The 27,178-nt window shown below is 40.5% G+C and overlaps 2 protein-coding genes and 1 long non-coding RNA gene across 6 annotated transcripts; 1 reads left to right on the top strand and 2 right to left on the bottom strand.

Annotated features, from left to right (window-relative positions):
* The first annotated feature begins 55 nt into the window (after positions 1-55).
* Positions 56-6,172, top strand: LOC5507589 (centromere protein K). 3 transcript variants are annotated; one of them, XM_032376271.2, is made up of 11 exons: positions 77-208; positions 1,123-1,207; positions 1,358-1,558; positions 2,022-2,100; positions 2,575-2,621; positions 2,844-2,926; positions 3,175-3,276; positions 3,378-3,447; positions 3,862-3,924; positions 4,028-4,096; positions 5,479-6,172. In XM_032376271.2, exons 3-11 carry the CDS (start codon positions 1,391-1,393, stop codon positions 5,635-5,637), a joined length of 840 nt encoding a protein of 279 aa, XP_032232162.2. In that variant the 5' UTR covers positions 77-208; positions 1,123-1,207; positions 1,358-1,390; the 3' UTR covers positions 5,638-6,172. The 3 variants fall into 3 exon arrangements, with proteins under 3 accessions (XP_032232163.2, XP_001628227.2, XP_032232162.2); XM_032376272.2 differs by lacking the exon at positions 1,123-1,207 and having other exon boundaries at positions 56-208; positions 3,378-3,432; XM_001628177.3 differs by lacking the exon at positions 1,123-1,207 and having other exon boundaries at positions 56-208.
* LOC5507588 (DNA repair protein complementing XP-C cells) lies at positions 6,093-27,074 on the bottom strand. 2 transcript variants are annotated; one of them, XM_048728417.1, is made up of 27 exons: positions 26,712-27,074; positions 26,148-26,567; positions 25,450-25,573; positions 25,152-25,230; positions 24,779-24,847; positions 24,354-24,442; positions 24,215-24,266; positions 22,380-22,424; positions 21,865-21,924; positions 21,742-21,789; positions 21,039-21,639; positions 20,865-20,921; positions 20,418-20,510; positions 20,190-20,311; positions 19,363-19,396; positions 19,235-19,292; positions 18,466-18,500; positions 18,253-18,329; positions 18,075-18,119; positions 17,949-17,993; positions 17,589-17,678; positions 16,750-16,831; positions 10,956-11,049; positions 9,955-10,048; positions 7,667-7,756; positions 6,741-6,834; positions 6,093-6,386 (listed from the first exon to the last, which is right to left on the bottom strand). In XM_048728417.1, the coding sequence occupies exons 1-27, from the start codon at positions 26,950-26,952 to the stop codon at positions 6,256-6,258; spliced, it is 3,069 nt and encodes a 1,022-aa protein (XP_048584374.1). In that variant the 5' UTR covers positions 26,953-27,074; the 3' UTR covers positions 6,093-6,255. The 2 variants fall into 2 exon arrangements, with proteins under 2 accessions (XP_048584374.1, XP_048584375.1); XM_048728418.1 differs by lacking the exons at positions 19,363-19,396; positions 20,190-20,311.
* LOC125566619 lies at positions 7,920-9,939 on the bottom strand. The gene is made up of 2 exons (XR_007311571.1): positions 9,840-9,939; positions 7,920-8,654 (listed from the first exon to the last, which is right to left on the bottom strand). It is a non-coding gene; the product is annotated as an uncharacterized LOC125566619 (long non-coding RNA).
* Positions 27,075-27,178: the final 104 nt, after the last annotated feature.

The raw sequence follows: 27,178 nt of genomic DNA, 5'->3' as shown, positions 1-27,178 counted from the left end.
CTGGTTTTGACACTAGTGTCTCAGAGTGGGTTTCATTCATTCTCAAATGTCAATCATAATGTAATCACGTGACTCGGAATCGCGCGCGCTCGGAGCTTGTCGGGGCATGTTCCGTTGTGTTTGGCGCTAGATTTGCAATCTGAAGACAACAAAGTCCAAGATTTTGTTTTTGTATTCACACCGTGGCAGGTTTCTAGGATAACTCAAGGTAAGAACGCAGATACCTAGATATCACGTTATGGATGAGACATTCGAAAAGGTTTCGTTTCTATGTTTTGAGATCGTGTCATCGAACGGACTTTTCAGACTCTTCTTTCAATTCTTGACTCTTTGTTGATCAAATAAGTACTCCTTATTAAAAATTACAAATGGATAGATATTAACATACCTCACCTTATTTAAAATAGCATTATTTTCGCGCTGAATATTTTTAAATATTTAAAAATATCAATAAATTAACAACTGGTTATGAATGTAAGATGGCAAACGGGGGGGGGGGGTGGGGTACTCAGGCACTGTTTTGGCACTGTTCGACAACCACCCCGATTCTCACCGATGTGTGGGAAAACACACATACTCCTAAACCTTTGAAGTACGGGAAGCAGAGAAGAGGCATGTGTTTGTTTCTGTGTGTGTGTGTGTGTGTGTGTGGGGGGGGGGGGGGGGGGGGGTGGGGGGGTGTTCAGTAAGAAATATAAGCTAAGTAGCTGAGGACTATTTGAAATCTTCCTGATAAATTTCCCGGGATCTTGATAATTAAAGATTAAAGCCAGTCTATCTGACTTGCATGACACGTGTTAAGGCTGTGAAACCCTGTGCAAATCGCTTGAATCACAATAAATTTCAATCCACCATATAACTAAATTCTGTTATTGTCAGCACACATTCAAGAAAATCATGCAGTTTTTTAGATTTTGTCTGAAACGTTATCCTGGTACCTCTATTTATAATTTTTTATGGAACTTTAAACAAAAAGTAGTAACATGTTTAAGGATTTTTACTGATTTTAGCCACCTAAATATTAATGTGAACTGAAAAACTACAACACCCAAAAAGACGCGTGGAGTGTTAATCATATTCTGGTGAATCACAAACAATAATTAAGGCCACTTACTTGTTTAGAATTGTCTACTTTTGACTGCATGAAAACCTCACGTATGATTGGTTGAAACTGTTGTTCACATACTGTCCATGCTGTAAAGATCAGGTAAACATACTGTATATTTTTTTCATAAGAGTATTTCTAGCAACTTTGATTTAGATTTCTAAAATACTCTTTTTTTTGTATTCAAAAAAAATATTTGGCTTAAATTAGCTTCCTTTGATGTAAAATACTGCATCATCAAATTTTCACCAGGAATAGTTTGTTCATGGATGTTCCAATCTTCCTATGATGGATGCAGAGAACTCCTCTGTAACTGAAAAGACAAGTTATATGCAAGATTTGAAAGATCAGTGTGAAGGGCTATGGCTCCACATCCACCAAACCCATGCACGTCTCAGAAGCAGAGCCGAAAACATGACCTGCTTTTTGCCAGGGGAAGAAAATCTGGAGAAGGTAGAGGAGTTAAACAAACTAGTGACAGATCTGGGGGGGGGGAAGGGGTTAGGGGGTTTAAACCCCCCTCTGGGCTGCCAGAAAGCCATATGTAGTAGAAAATAATTACCTCTTTCCCTCTTTGTCACTGAGCCAAAACCCCCTTCAATGAAAAGTTAGATTTGCTTCTGATTCCTCCTTGTGGTTTGTGATGATGCGTCTCCACTTTACCCTGTCCGCAGCTTTACTAGAACCCCCTTCCCAAGTTTCTAATGAGCTGTCTCTCTTTGCTTTTTATCTGTTTCTAGAGAAAAGAGAGCAATGTCCCTTGAAAATCACTCCTTTTGCCATTTATTTCCCATTTCCACTAATATCCATCTGGCTCCACTAACTGTCGTGATCTTCCTGCCCTCTTTCCCCATTGAAAAAATAAATGTATTCTATTTGTTTCTATATATTGTAATGGATGGAATCACTTGTTCAGATTCATGAAGAAATCCTTAAAGCGAAGGAGAAGAGACTGCAAGCAGAATACGCAGCAATTGAATCTTCAGGTGTTGAAGGTATATTCAAAGGATGCAATACATACAGTATTATGTTATTTACCATTTTCAAGGTCTGTATAGTGAAATACAGTGGACTGAGGTTGGTATTTACAAGGCTGAGGTCATAGTAATTCACAATATGGACTGACACTTAAAGTAGCTATTAAATTGCATTTTTTTCCTTAATAGAATTTTAAACCCTCTTTTCCATACAGTTGCATGAGGCTAGTTATTTCTTCTGACTTTTGTTAAATGTTCCTGAACATTTCATTTATTATGATAATTCAATAAAATCCATTTTGTATTTCCACACCACACACTTGTTGATGGTGATTTTACAAATTGTTAAATTATTTATAGATTTGAAGGTTAGTATTCTCGAGTAGTATTGAGCTGGTCGAGATATTATGAAACAAGACCTCACAAGATCCCATTAGAGCACATGATTTAATGTATACTGGACCCAGCACATGTCAATATGACTTTTTTCAGTCCCATCAATGAAAGAGGAATATCTTGATGCATCTTTGAAACAGCAGGTAAGAAATACTGCTGTCAGGTAGGCTTGGAATGCATAAAACCACCCACTAATTTACCTAAAAATTGCTCTTCTTTCATTCTTAAATACTTTTACTAAAATTTCAGTACAGTAAATAATCTTGAAACAGCCTAAAGTATACACTACATTAGCCCTGCTCTGGAAATTACAGCAGCCATAAAAATGTTTGCATAGCTCTCATTTAGATTTCTTATTTTTGTAGTTAGCACAGAACACATCCCAGTTGGACGACACCTTGCTTATTTTAAAATCCAAAAGGAAAGAAATAGCTGAACAGCTTGAAAGGTGAGTGATACTGTATGACACGAGGAAGAAAAAACACAGAGTAAACATGAGTAACAATCAAGCTTCGCTAATACTGTTCCTGAACAATGTAATGTCCTCTAAAGGCAAATGGATGAAAAAAAATGTATTTTAAATTGAATATTCCTGTTTTATGAGTATTTTTTTTACTATTTAGATGTTCTTGTACTTTAATTACCATTGTGGTTGTACTGTAATTATTGATAGTATTATTATGGGTTTACTTGAAGGGAAAAAGAAATTCTTGAACAGCATAAAGACATTGAAATTTCTCTACTAAACAAAACCAAGAAAATAGAGGATACTAAAGAAAATTTTCAAAGTGGAACCAGGTACTGTATATTAAAGTTCATTTTTAATTTTGGGCCAGATAAACAGTGCCATACAGTACAGTACTAAATCATGGTATTGTGCCTTCTCTGTGCTTATCTAGCAAGGTCAGGGAACTGGAACGAAAGCAGAGAATTGCTGAAACACAGCTGAAGCAGGTGATGAAAAAGTTGGTATGTACAATTGAGAACCATTTCTGGACATGCGCTGATTTGTAGCCCAAATGGTTTTTTTAGCCATTACAAACATTTAACTGCTTAGTCAATGGGCAAAAACAAATTATATGTTACAATAATAAACACATGACATAGTTAATGGACAAAGATAGAAAAAAGGCACAGAAAACTTAAGAATTTATAAGTTTTGTAAACAATGCAGTGTACTTTTTTTACTGTCTTGAGATTGACAATGCTTTTTTACTAGCCCTTTACATGTAGCATGAGTATTTATATTTCACCAAACAAAAAATACCAGGCGATGAAGTGTGAAGTGCAGAAATCTGGCAAACTCAAACTTGTTTTGACAGCATTGTTATTGATATTATTACTTTTATTGTTATTATTTTTTATTATTATCCTCTTTATTAGGGAGTCTTTCTGCGAGAACATTTTCCTCTTCCAACCCTCGAAGATGTGGAGGTTAAAAGAAAAGTGAGAGCCCTTAAAATTGTTAAGATTACTTTGCAGCAATGCAATGTCTTATAGACTTCAGTAGACAAGTTAATCAAATATATTTTGAAATATTTGTTTTTAGACTGTTTTACAAGGTGAACAGACACTGGATCCAACTATAAATTATGTCACCCTACAAGAAATGTTAGAGGTATGTGGCAATTGGCAATTGTTTGTTTATTTTTACTTTAATTTTGTTTAAATTCTAATAGAAAATCTGAAAACTAATAAGACCCAGTACAGTAGTACTGTGTGACCCTTAGTGTCATGTGGCCTTGTAAGTACAGAAGTATCATGAGACCCCTTTACAGTAGTACCATGTGACCCGCCTTTACACTAGTACCATGTGACCTTGTACAGTAGTATCATGTGACCCTGTACAGTAGTACCATGTGACCCATGTGACATTACATACAGTAGTAACCATGTGACCTTGTACAGTAGTATCATGTGACCCTGTACAGTAGTAGCATGTGACCTTGTACAGTAGTACCATGTGACCCTGTACAGTAGTAACCATGTGACCCTGTACAGTAGTACCATGTGACCCTGTACAGTAGTACCATGTGACCTTGTACAGTAGTACCATGTGACCCTGTACAATAGTACCATGTGACCCTGTACAGTAGTACCATGTGACCCTGTACAGTAGTACCATGTGACCTTGTACAGTAGTACCATGTGACCCTGTACAGTAGTAACCATGTGACCCTGTACAGTAGTACCATGTGACCCTGTACAGTAGTACCATGTGACCTTGTACAGTAGTACCATGTGACCCTGTACAATAGTACCATGTGACCCTGTACAGTAGTACCATGTGACCCTGTACAGTAGTACCATGTGACCCTGTACAGTAGTACCATGTGACCCTGTACAGTAGTAACCACGTGACTCTGTACAGTAGTATCATGTGACCGTGCACAATAGTACCAAGTGACCCTGTACAGTAGTATCATGTGACTCTGTACAGTAGTATCATGTGACCGTGCACAATAGTACCAAGTGACCCTGTACAGTAGTATCATGTGACCCTGTACAGTAGTAGCATGTGACCTTGTACAGTAGTATCATGTGACCGTGCACAATAGTACCAAGTGACCCTGTACAGTAGTACCATGTGACCTTGTACAGTAGTACCATGTGACCCTGTACAATAGTACCATGTGACCCTGTACAGTAGTACCATGTGACCCTGTACAGTAGTACCATGTGACCCTGTACAGTAGTACCATGTGACCCTGTACAGTAGTAACCACGTGACTCTGTACAGTAGTATCATGTGACCGTGCACAATAGTACCAAGTGACCCTGTACAGTAGTATCATGTGACTCTGTACAGTAGTATCATGTGACCGTGCACAATAGTACCAAGTGACCCTGTACAGTAGTATCATGTGACCCTGTACAGTAGTAGCATGTGACCTTGTACAGTAGTACCATGTGACCCTGTACAGAAGTACCATGTGACCGTGCACAATAGTACCAAGTGACCCCCTTGTACAGTAGTATGACTTATTTACCTCCTCCTAGGAACTGATGAATACACAACATGATAGGCCTCATGACCCGTACATGCAGCTTCAGCCGCACCACTGGCCACCCTATGTAGAGCTTCTGCTGCGCTGTGGATTGGTGCTAAGACATAACCAGGATAGCAATCAGATCAAGTTAGAGTCATTCAACGTATAGCGTGAACACCAATACCACACCCCCTTGAAAGCAATCAGACCAAGTTAGAGTCATACAAACACCAATGCCAGTTTTTCATGTAAAGTTTACTGATAGAAATTTGGAGTACATTTCTCCAGTATAAACTTAATAGAATTCTATGGAACCTCGCTCTAAAACTTAAGAATGAATTTATTTATGATTGGTTTATTGAATTCATTGCTGTAAAAAAGTAAAAGGGGGGGAAGTCAGCAATATTGAGCAACATATGCTTACAAAGGCAAATCTTTCAGAGAATAGGCTGCTTTAGGGCGTGATAGTTACAACATTAAATCAAAGATTACTCCATGAAAATTCTATAGATTTACCCCTTGGCCTGCAAAGCAAGTGTAAGACTAATGTGAGATGTGCCCTACGTGAGACAAGATGCATGTGCCACGAGACAGATGGGTATTTCAGGGAATTAGACTAAGAAAAACTTTTATTTCTTTTTGATTAGAGTTATATGAGATTTACATTATGAGTTAAGAATAAACTTCCAAACATCAACTCAAAAGTACAATAGTTTTTTTTTTACAGTTGTGTGTTACAGTTCCACTATAATACAGTACACCGTATTTCTTTAAAAAGGTGACTATCCTATTTATCTAGGGGTAGGGTTAGGCCACAAGCACAGGATTTGGTCCATTCCCCTGTCACCTTGTCTTTCTTGTTTCGTCGTTTAGGAAATACATGGCAATGACCATCAGTATCTACACTTGTTTTACCCTCTGAAAACACAATATTATTTATTTAGTTCCTATCAGAACAAAAGAAAATCGGACTCCAGGCAGTTGCCACTGTCAAGCGTTAACAAAAAAAGATTCTGTGTCATGCCCAATTCTTCAAGATTTACTCCATAATGTGCTTTGCAACCTGGTGTGCAGAAAAAGGTATCAATTTGTGACTTATGTTTGCTGATTTGTTTTCCTTTATCCTGTTTATTTTGCATTTATGATTTTTTTGGCTACTTCCAGTACAGGGCAGTTGAGGGTTTAATGGGTTGAGCTCCAATAAGCAGTACAACCAATAGTGTTCCCAATAACCATGAGGTCTGCTATAATGTTTGCTCATATTGCCTATACCTTGCATGTTGAGTGGCCAGGCCACTGATGTGGTATCAACAGCTTTCTCATCTGCTTCAAGTAGTTCTCCGCATTCTGAACTTGCTCTAGACTCCTACGGTCATACATACAACAATTTTATGCCCAACAGATGGAAAGGCTTAAAGCCGTATTGTCACCAGTTTACTTCCGGACGTCCGACGCAAACCACAACCGTTAAAAGACAAAAGAATCTATTAAAATCCGAGATATTAAACAGGCCATCCGCCCTAAATTATCAATCACATCCTCAAAGAAACTTCCAAAAAACACACTGCTTTCAATATTTTGAAATATTTTTCGCGTTTTCAGTTAAAAATCATTGGATATTGTTACGTAATCGACCAGAAGTAAACTGGTGACAATGCGGCTTTAATTAAAGAGAAAGTTTTGATTAAAATCATCTTTGCTTACAGCGCGACCAGTAAAACCGTGAACATCGAAAATATGTATGGAATGTTTGTTTCGACCAATCGCGAGATATTCAAACAGTCAACTAGAAACATGTCTCAACAAGTCTCAGTGTTCACGGTTTTACTGGTTGCGCTGTTATATGCTACACCAATAATTAAAGGTTATTTTTTTTTGGTTTGTCATTTTGGGTTACAATTAGCGCTGTGAATCGGTTTTTTTGTGTCATCAGTGAAATGTCACATTTTTTTTATAAAATTTTCGTTGAATCTTATCCCTGCATTGCATTTGGGAGATACGTTATGGGAAAGATATGCTCCGGCAGCTCTCCAACATTAGTTATACTGGAAGAAAAACTATCTAGTGCAGCATAAAGCAGACTGGAGAATTTGGAGGTGATTTGAAAGACAGATAAGCGAACAGCAAATGAACAAGATTTTATTAAAACGATGTGCAACAAACACCAAAGCCTGTGGGTAGCGGTAATCGACACTAACCTGCACTTCATACTTTCTCTTCAAGCGTTCCCTGATGAGCAGACTTCGAACAAGCAGCTTCCAGTAGCCAAGTACTCGCTTCTCGCGTTTCTAATCAAAAGAAAGACGAAGCAGCACTCAACACATTTTGACTCAGTAAAGCAAGGTTTGAGCTTCGCACTTGGAAATTGTCCTACCCTTCCTCACACCTTAGCTCCTTAGCTCATCATTACCTACTTACGCATTTAGTTCTTCATCAAATACTTCTTCCTTGTTACGCCTTTGCTACTTTAGTTCATCATCACCTACGTCTTCCTTACTCCTCAGCTCCTTAGTTCATCACCTACGTCTTCCTCCATACACATTAAGTTCATCATCATCTACGTCTTCCTCCATATACCTTTAGGTCATCATCATCTACGTCTTCCTCCATATACCTTTAGGTCATCATCACCTACGTCTTCCTCCATACACCTTTAGTTCATCATCATCTACGTCTTCCTCCATACACCTTTAGTTCATCATCACCTACGTCTTCCTCCATAAACCTTTAGTTAATCATCACCTACGTCTTCCTCCATAAACCTTTAGTTCATCATCACCTACGTCTTCCTCCATACACCTTTAGTTCATCATCAACTACGTCTTCCTCCATACACATTTAGTTCATCATCACCTACGTCTTCCTCCATACACCTTTAGTTCATCATCATCTACGTCTTCCTCCATACACCTTTAGTTCATCATCACCTACGTCTTCCTCCATACAACTTTAGATCATCATCACATACGTCTTCCTCCATACACCTTTAGTTCATCATCACCTACGTCTTCCTCCATAAACCTTTAGTTCATCATCACCTACGTCTTCCTCCATACACCTTTAGTTCATCATCACCTACGTCTTCCTCCATACACATTTAGTTCATCATCATCTACGTCTTCCTCCATACACCTTTAGTTCATCATCACATACGTCTTCCTCCATACACCTTTAGTTCATCATCACCTACGTCTTCCTTACTCCTCAGCTCCTTAGTTCATCACCTACGTCTTCCTCCATACACATTAAGTTCATCATCATCTATGTCTTCCTCCATATACCTTTAGGTCATCATCACCTACGTCTTCCTCCATACACCTTTAGTTCATCATCATCTACGTCTTCCTCCATACACCTTTAGTTCATCATCACCTACGTCTTCCTCCATACACCTTTAGATCATCATCACATACGTCTTCCTCCATACACCTTTAGTTCATCATCACCTACGTCTTCCTCCATAAACCTTTAGTTCATCATCACCTACGTCTTCCTCCATACACCTTTAGTTCATCATCAACTACGTCTTCCTCCATACACATTTAGTTCATCATCACCTACGTCTTCCTCCATACACCTTTAGTTCATCATCATCTACGTCTTCCTCCATACACCTTTAGTTCATCATCACCTACGTCTTCCTCCATACACCTTTAGATCATCATCACCTACGTCTTCCTCCATACACCTATAGTTCATCATCACCTCCGTCTTCCTCCATACACCTTTAGTTCATCATCACCTACGTCTTTCTCCATACACCTTTAGTTCATCATCATCTACGTCTTCCTCCATACACCTTTAGTTCATCATCACCTACGTCTTCCTCCATACACCTTTAGATCATCATCACATACGTCTTCCTCCATACACCTTTAGTTCATCATCACCTACGTCTTCCTCCATAAACCTTTAGTTCATCATCACCTACGTCTTCCTCCATACACCTTTAGTTCATCATCAACTACGTCTTCCTCCATACACATTTAGTTCATCATCACCTACGTCTTCCTCCATACACCTTTAGTTCATCATCATCTACGTCTTCCTCCATACACCTTTAGTTCATCATCACCTACGTCTTCCTCCATACACCTTTAGATCATCATCACCTACGTCTTCCTCCATACACCTTTAGATCATCATCACATACGTCTTCCTCCATACACCTTTAGTTCATCATCACCTACGTCTTCCTCCATACACCTTTAGTTCATCATCACCTACGTCTTCCTCCATACACCTATAGTTCATCATCACCTCCGTCTTCCTCCATACACCTTTAGTTCATCATCACCTACGTCTTTCTCCATACACCTTTAGTTCATCATCACCTACGTCTGCCTCCATACACCTTTGGTTCATCATCACCTACGTCTTCCTCCATACACCTTTAGTTCATCATCACCTACGTCTTCCTCCATACACCTTTAGTTCACCATCACTTACGTCTTCCTCCATACACCTTTAGTTCATCATCACTCACCTCTTCCTTCTTACGCTTTTGCTCCTCTTGTTCCTGACGCCATGCATCCATCAAAGTATCCACGTGTTCCTCGCACACCACGACACCGTCAATGCTATATAAACACATACAACCGTCAATGCTATATAAACACATACAACTGTCAATGCTATATAAACACACACAACCGTCAATGCTATATAAACACATACAACCGTCAATGCTATATAAACACATACAACCGTCAATGTTATATAAACACATACAACCGTCAATGTTATAAAAACACATACAAGTCAATGCTATATAAACACATACAACCGTCAATGCTATATAAACATATAACCGTCAATGCTATATAAACATATACAACCGGCAATGCTATATTAAACACATACAACCGGCAATGCTATATAAACTCAAACTGTCAATGCTATATAAAAACATACAACAATCAATGCTATATAAACTCATACAACCGTCAATGTTATATAAACATATACAACCGGCAATGTTATATAAAAACATACAACCGTCACTGCTATATAAACACATACAACCGGCGATGCTATATAAACACATACAACCGTCAATGCTATATAAACTCATACATCCGTCAATGCTATATAAACACATACAACCGGCAATGCTTTATAAAAACATACAACCATCAATGCTATATAAACACATACAACCGGCAATGCTATATAAAAACATACAACCGGCAATGCTATATAAACACATACAACCGTCATGCTATATAAACACATACAACCGGCAATGCTATATAAGAACATACAACCATCAATGCTATATAAACACACAACCGTCAATGCTATATAAACACATACAACCGTCAATGCTATATAAACACATACAACCGTCAATGCTATATAAACATACAAAATTCAAAACACACAACGAGTTTCTCGCGTCTTTAACACAGACAAACACTGTGAGTGTTTGTAAAACAGATATTTATTGTAAGGCTCCTGCCGTTGGTGCTGGCGAGTGGAACTTACATGGGGTGGGAGAAACCACAGTGGAAGTCGAATCCAATTACAGCTTGAGCGGCATCAATACCTAGCTTGCGCGCCATTTTCACAATACCGGGAACTACAAACAGAACAAAAACATACATAAAATGTACATAAATTTGGATTCTTGGTGGTATCAATCTTACAGTGACTGAACCAATTTGCCAAAATTATCACCATCTGTACAATCACCCCAAATCCTAGACATAGTGAGACTTACTCTTGATGTGGAAGCTAGACATAGTGAGACTTACTCTTGATGTGGCGAGCTAGACATAGTGAGACTTACTCTTGATGTGACGAGCTAGACATAGTGAGACTTACTCTTGATGTGACGAGCTAGACGTAGTGAGACTTACTCTTGATGTGGCGAGCTAGACTTAGTGAGACTTACTCTTGATGTGACGAGCTAGACATAGTGAGACTTACTCTTGATGTGGCGAGCTAGACATACTGAGACTTACTCTTGGTGTGGCGAGCTAGACATACTGAGACTTACTCTTGGTGTGGCGAGCTAGACATACTGAGACTTACTCTTGATGTGGCGAGCTAGACATACTGAGACTTACTCTTGATGTGGCGAGCTAGACATAGTTAGACTTACTCTTGATGTGACGAGCTAGACATAGTGAGACTTACTCTTGATGTGACGAGCTAGACATAGTGAGACTTACTCTTGGTGTGGCGAGCTAGACATACTGAGACTTACTCTTGATGTGACGAGCTAGACATAGTGAGACTTACTCTTGATGTGGCGAGCTAGACATAGTGAGACTTACTCTTGATGTGACGAGCTAGACATAGTGAGACTTACTCTTGATGTGACGAGCTAGACATAGTGAGACTTACTCTTGGTGTGGCGAGCTAGACATACTGAGACTTACTCTTGATGTGACGAGCTAGACATAGTGAGACTTACTCTTGATGTGGCGAGCTAGACATAGTGAGACTTACTCTTGATGTGACGAGCGAGACGTAGTGAGACTTACTCTTGATGTGGCGAGCTGGACGTAGTGAGACTTACTCTTGGTGTGGCGAGCTAGACATACTGAGACTTACTCTTGGTGTGGCGAGCTAGACATAGTGAGACTTACTCTTGATGTGGCGAGCTAGACATAGTGAGACTTAGTCTTGATGTGGAAGCTAGACATAGTGAGACTTACTCTTGATGTGGCGAGCTAGACATAGTGAGACTTAGTCTTGATGTGGAAGCTAGACATAGTGAGACTTACTCTTGATGTGGCGAGCTAGACATAGTGAGACTTACTCTTGATGTGACGAGCTAGACGTAGTGAGACTTACTCTTGATGTGGCGAGCTAGACTTAGTGAGACTTACTCTTGATGTGGCGAGCTAGACATAGTGAGACTTACTCTTGATGTGACGAGCTAGACATAGTGAGACTTACTCTTGATGTGACGAGCTAGACGTAGTGAGACTTACTCTTGATGTGGCGAGCTAGACTTAGTGAGACTTACTCTTGATGTGACGAGCTAGACATAGTGAGACTTACTCTTGATGTGACGAGCTAGACATAGTGAGACTTACTCTTGATGTGACGAGCTAGACATAGTGAGACTTACTCTTGGTGTGGCGAGCTAGACATACTGAGACTTACTCTTGATGTGGCGAGCTAGACATAGTGAGACTTACTCTTGATGTGACGAGCGAGACGTAGTGAGACTTACTCTTGATGTGGCGAGCTGGACGTAGTGAGACTTACTCTTGGTGTGGCGAGCTAGACATACTGAGACTTACTCTTGGTGTGGCGAGCTAGACATAGTGAGACTTACTCTTGATGTGGCGAGCTAGACATAGTGAGACTTAGTCTTGATGTGGAAGCTAGACATAGTGAGACTTACTCTTGATGTGGCGAGCTACACATAGTGAGACTTAGTCTTGATGTGGAAGCTAGACATAGTGAGACTTACTCTTGATGTGGCGAGCTAGACATAGTGAGACTTACTCTTGATGTGGCGAGCTAGACATAGTGAGACTTACTCTTGGTGTGGCGAGCTAGACATAGTGAGACTTACTCTTGATGTGGCGAGCTAGACATAGTGAGACTTACTCTTGGTGTGGCGAGCTAGACATAGTGAGACTTACTCTTGATGTGGCGAGCTAGACATAGTGAGACTTACTCTTGATGTGGCGAGCTAGACATAGTGAGACTTACTCTTGATGTGACGAGCTAGACGTAGTGAGACTTACTCTTGATGTGACGAGCTAGACTTAGTGAGACTTACTCTTGATGTGGCGAGCTAGACATACTGAGACTTACTCTTGATGTGGCGAGCTAGACATAGTGAGACTTACTCTTGATGTGACGAGCTAGACATAGTGAGACTTACTCTTGATGTGACGAGCTAGACGTAGTGAGACTTACTCTTGATGTGGCGAGCTAGACTTAGTGAGACTTACTCTTGATGTGGCGAGCTAGACATAGTGAGACTTAGTCTTGATGTGACGAGCTAGACATAGTGAGACTTACTCTTGATGTGGCGAGCTAGACATACTGAGACTTACTCTTGGTGTGGCGAGCTAGACATAGTGAGACTTACTCTTGATGTGGCGAGCTAGACATAGTGAGACTTACTCTTGATGTGGCGAACTAGACATAGTGAGACTTACTCTTGATGTGACGAGCTAGACGTAGTGAGACTTACTCTTGATGTGACGAGCTAGACTTAGTGAGACTTACTCTTGATGTGGCGAGCTAGACATACTGAGACTTACTCTTGATGTGGCGAGCTAGACATAGTGAGACTTACTCTTGATGTGACGAGCTAGACATAGTGAGACTTACTCTTGATGTGACGAGCTAGACGTAGTGAGACTTACTCTTGATGTGGCGAGCTAGACTTAGTGAGACTTACTCTTGATGTGGCGAGCTAGACATAGTGAGACTTAGTCTTGATGTGACGAGCTAGACATAGTGAGACTTACTCTTGATGTGGCGAGCTAGACATACTGAGACTTACTCTTGGTGTGGCGAGCTAGACATAGTGAGACTTACTCTTGATGTGGCGAGCTAGACATACTGAGACTTACTCTTGGTGTGGCGAGCTAGACATAGTGAGACTTACTCTTGATGTGACGAGCTAGACATAATGAGACTTACTCTTGATGTGGCGAGCTAGACATAGTGAGACTTACTCTTGATGTGACGAGCTAGACTTAGTGAGACTTACTCTTGATGTGGCGAGCTAGACATAGTGAGACTTACTCTTGGTGTGGCGAGCTAGACATAGTGAGACTTACTCTTGATGTGGCGAGCTAGGCATAGTGAGACTTACTCTTGATGTGACGAGCTAGACATAGTGAGACTTACTCTTGATGTGACGAGCTAGACATAGTGAGACTTACTCTTGATGTGGCGAGCTAGACATAGTGAGACTTACTCTTGATGTGGCGAGCTAGACATAGTGAGACTTACTCTTGATGTGGCGAGCTAGACATAGTGAGACTTACTCTTGATGTGACGAGCTAGACATAGTGAGACTTACTCTTGATGTGACGAGCTAGACGTAGTGAGACTTACTCTTGATGTGGCGAGCTAGACTTAGTGAGACTTACTCTTGATGTGGCGAGCTAGACATAGTGAGACTTAGTCTTGATGTGACGAGCTAGACATAGTGAGACTTACTCTTGATGTGGCGAGCTAGACATAGTGAGACTTACTCTTGGTGTGGCGAGCTAGACATAGTGAGACTTACTCTTGATGTGGCGAGCTAGGCATAGTGAGACTTACTCTTGATGTGACGAGCTAGACATAGTGAGACTTACTCTTGATGTGGCGAGCTAGACATAGTGAGACTTACTCTTGATGTGGCGAGCTAGACATAGTGAGACTTACTCTTGGTGTGGAAGCTAGACATAGTGTGACTTACTCTTGATGTGACGAGCTAGACATAGTGTGACTTACTCTTGATGTGGCGAGCTAGACATAGTGAGACTTACTCTTGATGTGACGAGCTAGACATAGTGAGACTTACTCTTGATGTGGCGAGCTAGACACAGTGAGACTTATTCTTGATGTGGCGAGCTAGACATAGTGAGACTTACTCTTGATGTGACGAGCTAGACATAGTGAGACTTACTCTTGATGTGACGAGCAAGACATAGTGAGACTTACTCTTGATATGGCGAGCTAGGCATAGTGAGACTTACTCTTGATGTGACGAGCTAGACATAGTGAGACTTACTCTTGATGTGACGAGCTAGACGTAGTGAGACTTACTCTTGATGTGGCGAGCTAGACTTAGTGAGACTTACTCTTGATGTGACGAGCTAGACATAGTGAGACTTACTCTTGATGTGGCGAGCTAGACATACTGAGACTTACTCTTGGTGTGGCGAGCTAGACATACTGAGACTTACTCTTGGTGTGGCGAGCTAGACATACTGAGACTTACTCTTGATGTGGCGAGCTAGACATAGTGAGACTTACTCTTGATGTGGCGAGCTAGACATAGTTAGACTTACTCTTGATGTGACGAGCTAGACATAGTGAGACTTACTCTTGATGTGGCGAGCTAGACATAGTGAGACTTACTCTTGATGTGACGAGCTAGACATAGTGAGACTTACTCTTGGTGTGGCGAGCTAGACATACTGAGACTTACTCTTGATGTGACGAGCTAGACATAGTGAGACTTACTCTTGATGTGGCGAGCTAGACATAGTGAGACTTACTCTTGATGTGACGAGCGAGACGTAGTGAGACTTACTCTTGATGTGGCGAGCTGGACGTAGTGAGACTTACTCTTGGTGTGGCGAGCTAGACATACTGAGACTTACTCTTGGTGTGGCGAGCTAGACATAGTGAGACTTACTCTTGATGTGACGAGCTAGACATAGTGAGACTTACTCTTGATGTGGCGAGCTAGACATAGTGAGACTTACTCTTGATGTGACGAGCTAGACATAGTGAGACTTACTCTTGGTGTGGCGAGCTAGACATACTGAGACTTACTCTTGATGTGACGAGCTAGACATAGTGAGACTTAGTCTTGATGTGACGAGCTAGACATAGTGAGACTTACTCTTGATGTGGCGAGCTAGACGTAGTGAGACTTACTCTTGGTGTGGCGAGCTAGACATAGTGAGACTTACTCTTGATGTGGCGAGCTAGACATAGTGAGACTTACTCTTGGTGTGGCGAGCTAGACATACTGAGACTTACTCTTGATGTGGCGAGCTAGACATAGTGAGACTTACTCTTGATGTGGCGAGCTAGACATAGTGAGACTTACTCTTGATGTGACGAGCTAGACGTAGTGAGACTTACTCTTGATGTGACGAGCTAGACTTAGTGAGACTTACTCTTGATGTGGCGAGCTAGACATACTGAGACTTACTCTTGATGTGGCGAGCTAGACATAGTGAGACTTACTCTTGATGTGGCGAGCGAGACATAGTGAGACTTACTCTTGGTGTGGCGAGCTAGACATACTGAGACTTACTCTTGGTGTGGCGAGCTAGACATAGTGAGACTTACTCTTGATGTGGCGAGCTAGACATAGTGAGACTTACTCTTGATGTGACGAGCTAGACGTAGTGAGACTTACTCTTGATGTGACGAGCTAGACTTAGTGAGACTTACTCTTGATGTGGCGAGCTAGACATACTGAGACTTACTCTTGATGTGGCGAGCTAGACATAGTGAGACTTACTCTTGATGTGGCGAGCGAGACATAGTGAGACTTACTCTTGGTGTGGCGAGCTAGACATACTGAGACTTACTCTTGGTGTGGCGAGCTAGACATAGTGAGACTTACTCTTGATGTGGCGAGTTCCTGGGGGAAGCATGGTTGGCTTGAACAACTCCACGTTACCGTACTCATTACGAGGGACTTTTCCCTATAATAAGACGAGAAGACATTTTTTTTAACATAATATGGCGATTCCGACGTCACAAACAGCGTATATGAACAAGAGAAAGGAGTTTCGCGAAACAAGCTTGTCTCCCTCAAATCCCAAAAGCAAACACCGTCCGATACTGTTGGCACAGTAGTGCTGGCAATGTGGTGTTGATCGTATTGCAAACAGTTCAACCAACGAATTCCTTGATTGATCGGAATCGATATAACTGACGCTGCTACTAGCCAAATATCTTTTGGATTGACCTCGATACTCGATCTTTTTCGCAGCATATCTTCAAACATCTTCCAGTAGCTTGCAGTATCAGGGCTTTATGCCTGATACCGCGCTGTTCGCACGCGGCCTTACTTAATGCTATTGTTGTTTCTACGCAGCTTTACTCCATACTGTCGCTGTTCGCACGCCACTTTACTTAATGCTATTGCTATTTGTACGCAGCTTTACTCCATACTGTCGCTGTTCGCACGCGGCTTTACTTAATGCTATTGTTGTTTCTACGCTGCTTTACTTCATACTGTCGCTGTTCGCACGCGGCTTTACTTAATGCTATTGCTATTTGTACGCAGCTTTACTCCATTCTGTCGCTGTTCGCACGCGGCTTTACTTAATGCTATTGCTATTTGTACGCAGCTTTACTCCATACTGTCGCTGTTCGCACGCCGCTTTACTTGATACTTTTGCTATTTGTACGCAGCTTTACTCCATACTGTCGCTATTCCAACGCGGCTTTACTCACATCAACAGCAGGTGGAGGTTTGTAGTCTTCAGTTTGCCATCTCCCAAACAACTCGATGGTCGGCTCTTTTCCATCAAGCACTGGTTTGTTCTGGATTATGTCAAAACACATGTGAGCATAATACACATATTTTAAATGCTTTTTTTAGTGCCCAGCGCTCCTTCTTCCACCCTCTAGATGAGTAAAATATCAAATAAGCGCCCGAAAAATTGTAATACTAATTAATCTCGGGAGTTTAGTGCCGTTTTCAATCCATGTAACTGTCAACTGGCATAAAAAAAATTCCCACTCTCGAATAGAATCGCTAAGACCCAGTAAGTGGTTCCTTCAAATAAGATGTGTCATAAAATACGGGCTTACCCTCTTTGCTCTGCCCTTTACGATTTTGTAAGGAGTCTCTCCTTGCTGCAATATATAATCAACAATCAGGTACCAAAGGCATTGAGAAAAATGGTGAACAAAACGATATAGCTATAATTAAGTTACCTTAACAACTAGTGCTTCATTCATCCATTTCTCTCTTGTGTGTAACTGAAAAAAAAATGAATGCAAGCAAGAATCCTTTAGACTCGTGAAATGTTTTTTACTGATCCCTGAAATGTACCGCTTCCCTCAGACTTACTCCTTTCACATAAATACCGCGTCAACTCGGATACATACTTACCAAATGAACGCAGTCTCTGGAATACACGGCTTCCCCTCGAATAAAACCCTGAGTGGCAGCAGACTCGGGGTAGATGGCTACGAAAACATAATCCATAAATACTGTCAAAGAAAGGTGTGATCGGAAAGACATGAATACTGCAAATCAGTATTTATATTACCTTTGCTAGCTCATGACGTGTAAAATTGAAGGCGCAATCGATAGAGAACTTACCTTCAAATTTAAGAAGATGCCGGCGTAGAACATACCTACAAAAAGGTAATGACACTCTATATTACTACCTCGTTACTTGTTAATAGTATTGAATACACCTCGTTACTATAGGTGTTGATGTGTGCGATTAATTTTCAAAAGCTGCTTGGTATCATCAATCAATGTTGAAGTACCTCGCTGCCTGGTGTTGGCAATTAATGGTAAAGGACCTCACTACTTGGTGTTGGCAATTAATGATAAAGTACCTCGCTACTTGGTGTTGGCAATTATTGGTACAGTACCTCGCTACTTGGTGTTGGAATTAGTGGTAAAGTTCCTCACTACTTGGTATTGGAATCAATGGTAAAGTACCTCACTACTTGGTGTTGGCAGTCAACGGTAAAGTACCTCACTACTTGGTGTTGGCAATTAATGGTAAAGTACCTCGCTACTTGGTGTTGGAAATCAATGTTAAAGTACCTCCCTACTTGGTGTTGGCAATTAATGGTAAAGCACCTCGCTACTTGGTGTTGGCAATCAATGTCAAAGTACCTCGCTACTTGGTGTTAGCAATAAATGGTAAAGTACCTCGCTACTTGGTGTTGGCAATTAATGGTAAAGTACCTTGCTACTTGGTGTTGGCAATTAATGGTAAAGTACCTCGCTATATGGTATTAGCAATCAATGGTAAAGTACTATTATACCTCTTCCTCTCTACCTCTATAGGTACCTCATTACTTGATGGATTACAGGGGTCATTGTGGTGGTGAGCAAGTATCGGGGTACTTACAGGGGATGGTTCTTGAATTCTCCAATACTCTGTGGTAAGGGTTTGTCCTGCTGTTTTTCTAAAGAAGAAAAACAAAATGGTATCAAAGAATGAACAAAAATAAGAAAACAAACCCACATAGCACAAACCTTGGAGAAGGCTATTTTCAAGCTCTTCCATTTTCTGAAAATATATAACATAAAAAAAATAGTAATGGAAAGCCTTATTTTTTTAAGGAAAAAAAATTAGCGCATGTCCACAATTCTTGAGATATCATTCAAAAACCGCACGCAGAAGCTACCATTATTAGAAGTGGATTGACCAAACAGATTTAGTTGCGAATAATTAGCGAAACTACTTTGTTTCACAGAGGCGTAATACATCAACCTTATGTTTATTTATAGCTTGTCTAAACCGACGCCGACCATCTAGCTTTTCTACAGCTTGTCTGTAGTCTTTCTAGCATAGCATTCATGTCCAACAATCAGCCAGACAATGACGTTAACCTTATTCGTAGACAAGTAAGGAGAGTGTCTTCAACAATCAGCCAGACAATGACGTTTACCTTATTCGTAGACAGGTAAGGAGAGTGTCTCCAACAATCAGCCAGATAATGACGTTCACCTTATTCGTAGACAGGTAAGGAGAGTGTCTCCAACAATCAGCCAGACAATGACGTTTACCTTATTCGTAGACAGGTAAGGAGAGTGTCTCCAACAATCAGCCAGACAATGACGGTTACCTTATTCGTAGACAGGTAAGGAGAGTGTCTCCAACAATCAGCCAGACAATGACTTTCACCTTATTCGTAGACAGGTAAGGAGAGTGTCTCCAACAATCAGCCAGACAATGACGTTCACCTTATTCGTAGACAGGTAAGGATAGTGTCTCCAACAATCAGCCAGATAATGACGTTCACATTATTCGTAGACAGGTAAGGAGTGTCTCCAACAATCAGCCAGACAATGACGTTTACCTTGTTCTTAGGCCGGTAAGAAGCAAGCGTCTCTTCCCACCAATCAGCATCAACACGCTGCCTCTGTGTTTTTGTCAACCAGTTAGGGGCATAGCGACATGTCACATCTTTGACTTTATCATCTGAATACAAGGTAAGACAATACAGTACCTTCTTGCTTATTCTCGAAGCAAATTAGCAAAAAATGTGCTGGTCAACAAATACATGTCCTCTATTACATCGACGTACCGTTATCGTAAGCCAAGACGTATGCGATCGGCTGGGTCGCATATCTTTCGCACTCTTCTGGTCGATTGACACTGTATGTTACAAAGTCCACACCTACAGTTAACAATCCAAGAAGTGTAGATTCAAAGGGGTACTCATACAACTAAGAAATATTTTGAAGAGTTCAAAATCAGTCGACAGTTTGTACCAGAAACCAAAATGAAAATCATAATAAAAAGTTAGATCACCTCACATCAAGCAAATAAAGCATGTTTACTCAAACTTTGAAATCAAGAATTCCTCTTTGAAAAAGGTTCCTCTCTGTTGAATAGGCTTGATTTGAACAGTAGAAGATTTTGCGTTGTTTTGCCGTTGTTGTGTCATATTTTCACCCTTTTTTTTAGAAAACTAGTGCTGGGTGTATGTACTTACAGTATATGCCCACTCCTTTATGTTAGATGTACTCACATATCCACTCCTTCTTTGATGGCAAGAAAACTTCAACCCAGACGTCAGTACCAAGCGCTATGCAAATGATTTGGCAATGTTAGATAGAGCAAACACCAGCATAGAAGTATCTGTAATTTGAACCCGCTCCCTAAAGTATTGTATTAACTATTGATCCCACAATGCGTTTCTTACCATGTTTAGATCTTTTCACTGCCACGCACGTAACACTGTCATCTGAGTCATCCGAGATCACCTTCAAGCTGTCTTTACGACCTTTTGACGACCTCCGCTTGGCTAAGGGCTTACTGGTCACCTCAAAGTCACTATCGTCATCCAAAATATCTACAACAGGAGTCTTCACCAGTGAGTCGGGTGAGCTTGTTAAGGAGGATCTCCCTTCTTCATCTGTCGGAGTGCCAGGGTCACTCTCATTCCACTCTTCTTCACTACCTTCACTGCCCTCACCACCATCTAAGGCATAGGCATAGTCAACCTTTTTCCGCTTTCGTAGGCTTTTATTGTTATTACCACCCTTAGATTGGCTGGCACCAGCCTTTTCCTTCTTCTTCCTTCGACGTAATGTCGTTTCTTTCAACTTTGAGACCAGTGTTTCATCACTAGCTGATGGTGTCTTGTCTTCACGTTTGCCAGTCAACCTTTTCTTTGCTGGCGTTTTCTTTTTATTATCCACTTTTCTCTGCTTTGTAGACCTTTTTGTTTCAGTCGGTTTTGAAGCACTGAGAGACACAATATTTCTTTTCCGACAGTTGTCATTTTTGGCAGCAGGAGTAGTCTGTGAGAAGAAATTGGACATCTTTAGTATAAATCATGGTTATTGAAACTAAAGGGCCAACACACTTGTGTGGGTACAGAATTCAAAAAATGCAATGCATACCTTTGGAGATGACAAGGAATCTTTGGTCCCAGCTTTTAGAGGTACTGGCTGAAAAAAAATACACTTAGTTGAGTAATAAAAAATCTTCTCAATGAGCTAATTCTATATAATGCAGTAATTTACCTGCAGTGAGAATACTAGCCGTACAAGAAGGCCTAAAGCTCGCATAAGAATCACAAAGACCTAGAAGAAATACAGGATTTTAATCAAATCAATGTCAAACTGCAAAAAATCGGCACAAACTGCAAGACCCTCTGGTCAGCTTAATATAGTAAGAAGAATTTTATTATGAGCTGTAAAAGCTCTATCAAGTCGCCTTTCGCCAGTACCCCTCTAGTGTCAAACTAAGCCCCCATCTCTTTTAAGCTCACTACTCCACCGAAAGGACAATGCAAGTCAAAGATCAAAACTGTTCTCACACTTTAACTTGGGCAGGCATATGTTCTCCTGCCCAGACACTTCACTGAGACAAAAAAGACATAGGGGCTTAAAATAGTTTTTGTGATTATGTTGATGAACCCGACAAAATTAACATAGGCCCTACTAACTGCTAAATGTGGCACGTTTTGCACGTTGTGCGTTTTGCACTCCAAAAGGTTTACTTTTAAATGATTGTGAATAGTCTAGACAGTACTTACCTCAGCCTGGTTAGCTGGTGTTAGCCATCTGGTGATCCGTCCTTGCTGCAAACAAATTGCACAACACATAAGAGGTCCATATGTACTTCATATGCAGAACTGTACCTGTGTACTGTATAGCCAGGTGAACACCTCACTATCATCTTAAGTAACACCCAGGTGGCCTAGGCTTAAGCTATGATACAGTACATCAGGCACATACCCCGGTGGTGGGGAGGGGGGGGTACTCAGATGTCAAATGGACAGGGACCATCGTCACGATTTTTTAAAAACAACCCTAAAAGATACTAAAGTGGGCGTGGTCTGGTTATATTTTAACCCTAAAAGATACTAAAGTGGGCGTGATCTGGTTATATTTTAAGCCTAAAAGGTACTAAAGTGGGCGTGATCTGGTTATATTTTAACCCTGAAAGATACTAAAGTGGGCGTGATCTGGTTATATTTTAGCCCTAAAAGATACTAAAGTGGGCGTGGTGGGGCATGAACTTACTAGCATGAGTATCAGGCGATTTTATTTTTCAAAAGTTGGAGGAAAAATAAAAGTATACCTGACACAAATACTAGACGCGACGCCTGCCGCCCCTTTCAAACCACTGTTACAATACGTCGGCTGTCAATTTTCCAATGACTCGCGTGGTGGCACAATCAAATGCCCAAATCAAATTATAAACAGCATTTGTGTAAAACAAAACTACATTGGTGTTTATGCAAGGGTAATAATTTAAGTAACGACGAACCCTGGTGAGGGTAACTTTATGCTAAATGATTTAAAATACAAAGATAGTTCACGGCTCAGGAGATTTACGATTTAAGTATATGACTGCAGATCCACACATTACTACAGGATATTCACATCACCAATTTACTACAGGCTTTTTCCTCTAAATAGACAAACCGCTGTTTGAGCACAAATGCCATTATATGATAAGCTCACTCAATCAACAACTCACGGGACGTGGCGCAAACAACCCCAAGCAGTCTTTGTGTTCTCACAGACAAATTTCTCGAATATTCAGTGCCTGGTCTGTCTAAAAATTTGATAGCTACTACTAATAATATCCATAGTATTAAGCAGCTTCTATGACATTCAGCGCCTTTGATATAACTAGTAGATCTTCGCTTTGAAAAACAATACCAATGAAAAATAAACACACGCAATGACCGGCCTGGGCAAGGCATTTGAATATCTAACCTCAGTATCAGGCAGAACCAATCAGCGCGTCCCATTCGAGTGGCCTTTGTTTTTTTTTTACCAATCAGGAGCCATGCCGGAATCCAGCATGAGAACATGCGATTTGAACAGTACTTGTATCAGGCCCTAGTCTTGTTTCTCATCGGCGCGATAGAAACATAGGAGGTCCTGATACTCAGGTTATGAATTTACCCCCTAAAAGATAACTCAAACTAACTAAAAAGTTTGTAATGAAAAAGTTCATTTAACACTGACTCTAATGGAAGATTGATACGTGTTAACGCTCTTTTATGATCTACAAGTTAGATGAGGGATGGCTATAATAGCACACTAAAAGATACCGAGGTAAAAAAAACCCTGGGCATTCTGATTTTCACCCCTAAAAGATACCCAAGGATCCGAATTTACACCCTAAAAGATACGACAATAATCCCTGTCCGATGGATATAGGGAGTATCCCCCGGGATACATACCCGGGATTGGCTGGGGAGGGGGGGGGGGTGTGCAGTCATATGGAAAAAGCATAGTTTTTGAAGATGCCAAGAAATGATTCATTCTTTGGCCGCCAAGTGGAGTGAGCAGGCGCCATGTGCACCCCCCCTGTGTATGCTCCTGTGCATGGGCTATTAGCTGTTTTACAAACCTGTTCAGCAATGGTACATTGGTCTTTCAAAGAGTAAACTTCACCTTGAAACCTACAAAATAAGGACAAGAAGCAATTTATTAACTACAGTACAATAATAAACACAGTAGAGATATATAATTACAGCTGAATGACATACCATTTTACAATATTTGTAACATCAACAACATCCCACTTGTTCTTTGACTTTGGAATGATATTGAATGGGGCAGACGACAAGCATATAGCCTACATGTAGCAAAGGAAAGAAATAAACATCAATAGGGGGGGGGGGGGGGTTTGATCAATATCAAAGCATACCATTCAACACTAACTAATTTTTCAGAAAGCATAAAAAACTAAAACCTAAATGTATGAGACCTTAAGGTAGTTCAGCATTTGTAAATCATGAGTTTGCAGAATATAAAAAATTGCAGTAACAACAGGTGCCAGCGGCTAAGCCAGGATTTCTAACAAGGGGGTCCCATTTACTGAATTTTTGGCTGTAGAATTGGTGGGCCCGGGACCCCTGGGCTCTAGTGTTGTTGAAAGTAAAATCTAAGGTTTTGAGATTTTATAATTGACCTTAAGAATAGGGCTGCTACACACAGAATTTCTAAAAAATCCTCTTGAGATCAAAGCCAAGAGATGGACCTGCAAACATGAAAAGAGCAATAGCATTTATTTATAAATGATTTGTGCTGCAAATACTTTATAACAGATCATCTATTCCCATTTTCAAAAAACATTGGACACCTGCCCAAATGCGAAGTGACCTGAGCTTAATTTACTGTATTTTACAGTAGTTTCTTTCAGTAGCCACCTAAATTTATCAGTCTGGGAAAAAAGAATAAAAATATACACACATGGTTAACAAAAAATATTTAAATCTATCAAAGCCTTAAAGGGTGGGTAGTGCAACAGCAGTTTCATTTCTTGCTGTTTATTTTAATAATACCTTGTGTTTATTCATTTGTATTTCCTTTTGCAGTCTATTCACAGCTCTTTTAATACATTTTAGCATGTCTTCTTGTGTCCTGAATTAAAAAAAAACACACACACAAAAGATTACATGAAAATCAAAACTCAAAATAATTCTTGGTGATGACTACCAGTTGAACCATTGGCCATGCAGAGTGTTTTTGATGAAAAATGTAAGAAAACATATGTAGAAGGGGCTAGAGCTCCCAAGCCTCCCCTCCCTAAATGTCTAGCTGATGTGTATATCATTATTGGTTAGTTAAAAGTACACTCACTTTTTCCGCTTGCCTTTTTTCCCAGATACATTAATACTAATCTCAACATTCTTGGTTGGTGACGTTTTGTGTGGTGATGATATTGAAGTCTGCAGGTGATGATGATCATGGTGCCCTTCTGCCTCTGTATGGTATAAATTGTATTCACCACCATGGTCACCCTTGGCCAAACATTATATTTGCTTACATTATGGTGATGAGGCGTAACAGTAGTTATGATGCACATCTGCTTGTTTTGAGCAAATACAAGATTTACATGTATTGCATGAATTGAAGTACAAAAAAGAAAAAGAAAACACTACTAGTCTGCTGTTTTTGAATTTTTCAAGCAAAGAAGCATGGGGTTGTTGTCAACCTAAGACAGGCCTGTATGTAGCTAGGGGGTTCAAAAGCACCCCTCGACTGGAAGGACTGTCCAGTGAAGGAGGAGCTTATGATCTGCTACAGGGTAAACAAACTTCCCCACTCAAAATCAGTAGCTACAGGCCTGTGATTCAAACATAGCAGGACTCCCTTTTTTTGTCCTAAAAATATTTTTTGTCCTAAAAAGGGCAACATGCAGGGACGTAGCATACGATACACCAATATGTATATGACATGTAATTCAGAGTTTCAGAAAACAATAATTTTTGCATGATAAAAGTCTCGTATGAAGAACGGGGGTTTTCTAGGACTGGAAGGTGCATGTGTATGCATACCTTTAACATCTTCCCAATCAATGTCTTCATCACTATCGTCATCATCATCATCGTCATTATTCGAAGAAGGCATGATAGCTGCCTTTTCAAGAGGTTTGCATTTTTCTGATTCATCATCAACACCCCCCGTTTCAACATCTTCTTTTTCTTCCAATAATAAACATGTCCCTAGTAGTTCTTGTTTTGGGACTGCACTTAGATCTGAGCTTTTTCCAGGCTTTCTTGACTTAGTATTAGAATGCTGAATACTTTCAGATAGCTCACATTTTATTGGACTTTTCACGTTTTCAGAAGAACCTTTTTCAGGTGTCTCATTTTTTCTTGATTTTTTATTTGTTTTTAAATGGTCTGTCTTCTCTTTGTCGGTAAAATGCGCCTTTGTTGTCTTCGCTTTTACAGATCTTCCATTACGTCTGGGGTCTGCAAAACAATAACTCAAAATATAATAACAGCGTAAATGTACCATGTTACATAACACCGTGTATTTACAATCACGAAAAGTAATACTAAAACAACCCCTATACTTGAGAACTGTAATATAAGAAACCATAACCAGCAATATACCTTTAACTTTTGAATTTTCTACTCCATTTATATTTTTCTGCTTTATTTCCCGGCCCCCGGTTTCTTTCGTGTTTGGTATATTGCCCGCGTGCTCCGCGGTTTCTTCTGTAGGTCGTGACTGCTTGCTTGATCGGTGAACTTTTTTCCGAGTTACTGCTAATTTCGAAGTTTCGACCCTTCTGCGCTTTACAGGGCTGTCATTCAGGGAGGAAACGCTTTGTTTGTTTCGTTTACGGCTCATGTTTTAGACACTTCAGTGTTTCGAGGAAACCATTTCGGGCATTCTTGACTTGTTTTGCACCATGTGCAGCGCGTAGGGTATACCGCTGACTGTATCGACAGACATGCTTACACAGGGAGCCCAAGCTCCTGGTCAGCGTTTCAGATATCAGGGATAAACCCGGAAAGTCACCCGGTAAGCCCCCGATAAACTTTACGGGTGTTTCTCAAAACGCCCGTTATTGTCG

The sequence above is a fragment of the Nematostella vectensis genome, chromosome 1 (assembly GCF_932526225.1).
Source record: "Nematostella vectensis chromosome 1, jaNemVect1.1, whole genome shotgun sequence".
Classification (NCBI taxonomy): domain Eukaryota; kingdom Metazoa; phylum Cnidaria; class Anthozoa; order Actiniaria; family Edwardsiidae; genus Nematostella; species Nematostella vectensis.
The sequence above is the reverse complement of the archived record's forward strand: the minus strand, read 5'-3'. Positions and strand labels throughout refer to the sequence as shown.